Genomic DNA, 2500 nt, shown 5'->3' with positions numbered 1-2500 from the left:
GCACATTATTTACAGATATGTTCAGTTTGTTAAATAAAGATTTATTATCTAGAACCAACACTAGAACCTTTTAGCGTTAAATGCCTTCATTTTCTCAGGTTTATAATAAATAAACTCTACAAGAACTAAACACACACAACACATTAAACACCACAAACGGTTGCTAAGCTGCTGGACATCCATCCAATCAGATTGGACCGGAAGTCCGTAGTGCTGATGTACCGTAGTACCGGATACTCCATCACACCTGCGTTAGGACGCGTTATAAGCTTTTATAACACACAAACAGAAGGTGTACCTGAGTGGGCTGGAGTGCGGTGGTGATACCTTCATGCTTCAGCAGTGTGTGACAAGCTTTTATTTGTCGCTTCAGCAGCTTTTTCTCTTCTTTGGATTTTCTGATACTTTCAACGTTCTGCACATGAACCTCCATTGAGTGCGTCTGTGTGTGGAGTCCCGGGTGCAACACAAGCTAAAAACAGTGGTTCCGTTTAGGGTTTCTGTAATTTATCTGATTTCACTAAAAACAACAAAGGGAATAAATCTGATGTTCAACACACACATACACACACATACACACACACACACACACATACACACACATACACACACATACACACACATACACACACATACACACACATACACACACATACACACACATACACACACATACACACACATACACACACATACACACACATACACACACACATACACACACACACACACACATACACACACACACACACATACTCTCACACACACACACTCACACACACACACACACACACACACTCACATACACACACACACCAGTGTGCACATACTTTTGGATATTTATATTTATATATTGCAAAAAAACCTATTAACTTATTTCTAAGTTTATAATATTTAGTAATTTTTTTATATAATGAACCAATTATAATTCTAATATTAATTATCAATTATAATATTGATAAGGTCTCACACACACACAGATAATCAATTGCAATTTCTTTTGTTTGAAAAAAAAAAATCAACTCAATTAATAAACCAGACTTTAATCATTCAAGAAAAAAGCTAAATTCATAAGTTCTATATTGATGCATCACTACACATTAGCCATTAAACCTGGAAAACAAAACAAACAGCACACACACACAGAGCAATAAAGGTCTGAGATTATTTAATTAAAAAAAAAGTCCATACAGTCACATGACAAACAGAAATCTACATTTCTTTAACTCATTACGTAATTTTGGATAGTAAATAAAGTAAAAGAGACTTTGTGTGGATTAATATACTATAATACACATAAGAATGTCCTGATCGAGTCACTCTGCTGATGACAGCAGTTAGTAAAGTGAGTTGAGAGCACAAGGTCACTTCAACACTGATGTAACTGGGCAAGTTCTTCAGCAGTGAAGCAGATGAGGCTTAAAGGCAGTGCAGCCGTCAGCTGGAGGATCAGTGAAGCGGAGAAACGTCCAAACAAATGTACAGGATGAGTCTTTATTTCTTCTGTTTGGGAGGTGGTCTGAAGAGAGAACACAACACACAAGGGTTAACATCAGGGGATAAAAACCACAAGTGTTCATATTCATCAGAGACAGATACACACGATCAGATACACCTATAGCCAGACTGTGTGTGTGTGTGTGAGGCTATAATTTACATACAGACTTTTGCATGTAACTGTATATAAAGTCCCCACACACACACACACACGTCGGTCCCCACATCTGCACTACCCTAGGGAAGTGGTAGCCTAGTGGTTAAAGTGCTGAACTGCCAATCAGAAGGTTGTGAGATCCATTCCCACGTCCACAAGGCTGCCACTGCGGGCCCCTGAGCAAGGCCCTTAACGCTCAATTGTTCCGTTGTATAAAGCGAGATAAAAATGTAAGTCAGTCTGGATGCTAAATATGTTGGAGTGCAAATGTTTATGCACCCTTGGAGGAAAATGAACTCTACACGTGTACCATGTGACCCGGTCGTGGTCTCCACAAGTATTTTGGTAATGAGATCTGACCTGTAGACTCCTACGACCACCGCGTGGTCTCTCTCATACGGCTCAAGCGTGAGCTGCTCCTGAGGCTTCATGTTCTCTGCGCTCATCTTCTTCACTTCAGACGTAAACACGGCTTCAGGAGACGCCGTGGAGTCGATGCAGTTTGCCTGAAGACCATGAAAATAACAACATGAATAAAACCTTTGTGCTTCATTATAAAGTCACGTTAACATTCAACATCAGACGAGCTTCAGAACAAGTCAAACATCTTCACGTAGTTTTACCTTGATGGAGATGACAAAATGGCCTCCGTTCTTAAGGAAGTTGTGAGCGTTCAGAGCAACGATACGCGTCTGATCAGGCTGAGCGACGTCGGCAAAAATCACGTCCACCATCCCTGAGAAAAGTCAATCATACAACGGTAACATGAGTAATGTTTTTGTGTTTGTTACATAAACATGGCCGACATGTTGGACATCTGGAAGCGCATTAACACAAACGGCTCAG

The 2500-nt window shown here is 40.2% G+C and overlaps 2 protein-coding genes across 4 annotated transcripts in view; both read right to left on the bottom strand.

Annotated features, from left to right (window-relative positions):
* Positions 1 to 471, bottom strand: part of alkbh8 (alkB homolog 8, tRNA methyltransferase) — a 6504-nt gene extending 6033 nt beyond the window's left edge. For 2 of the 3 annotated variants that reach the window (XM_060861449.1, XM_060861448.1), the window contains exon 1: positions 299 to 471. In XM_060861449.1, coding sequence (XP_060717432.1) covers positions 299 to 433 — 135 coding nt within the window. In that variant the 5' untranslated portion in view covers positions 434 to 471. Of the gene's footprint in view, positions 1 to 151; positions 230 to 298 lie in introns of those variants that run through there. The other variant, XM_060861450.1, reaches the window with a different exon arrangement.
* Positions 472 to 1151: 680 nt separating this feature from the next.
* fbl (fibrillarin) overlaps positions 1152 to 2500 on the bottom strand; it is a 3604-nt gene continuing 2255 nt past the window's right edge. Inside the window, exons 7-9 of the mRNA XM_060862182.1 lie at positions 2278 to 2390; positions 2015 to 2160; positions 1152 to 1519 (exon numbers count right to left, since the gene is read on the bottom strand). Of these exons, the coding sequence (XP_060718165.1) occupies positions 1495 to 1519; positions 2015 to 2160; positions 2278 to 2390 (284 nt within the window). The 3' untranslated portion in view covers positions 1152 to 1494. The remainder of the gene's footprint in view (positions 1520 to 2014; positions 2161 to 2277; positions 2391 to 2500) is intronic.

This window comes from Tachysurus vachellii, chromosome 25 (genome assembly GCF_030014155.1).
Source record: "Tachysurus vachellii isolate PV-2020 chromosome 25, HZAU_Pvac_v1, whole genome shotgun sequence".
Classification (NCBI taxonomy): Eukaryota; Metazoa; Chordata; class Actinopteri; order Siluriformes; family Bagridae; genus Tachysurus; species Tachysurus vachellii.
The sequence above is the reverse complement of the archived record's forward strand: the minus strand, read 5'-3'. Positions and strand labels throughout refer to the sequence as shown.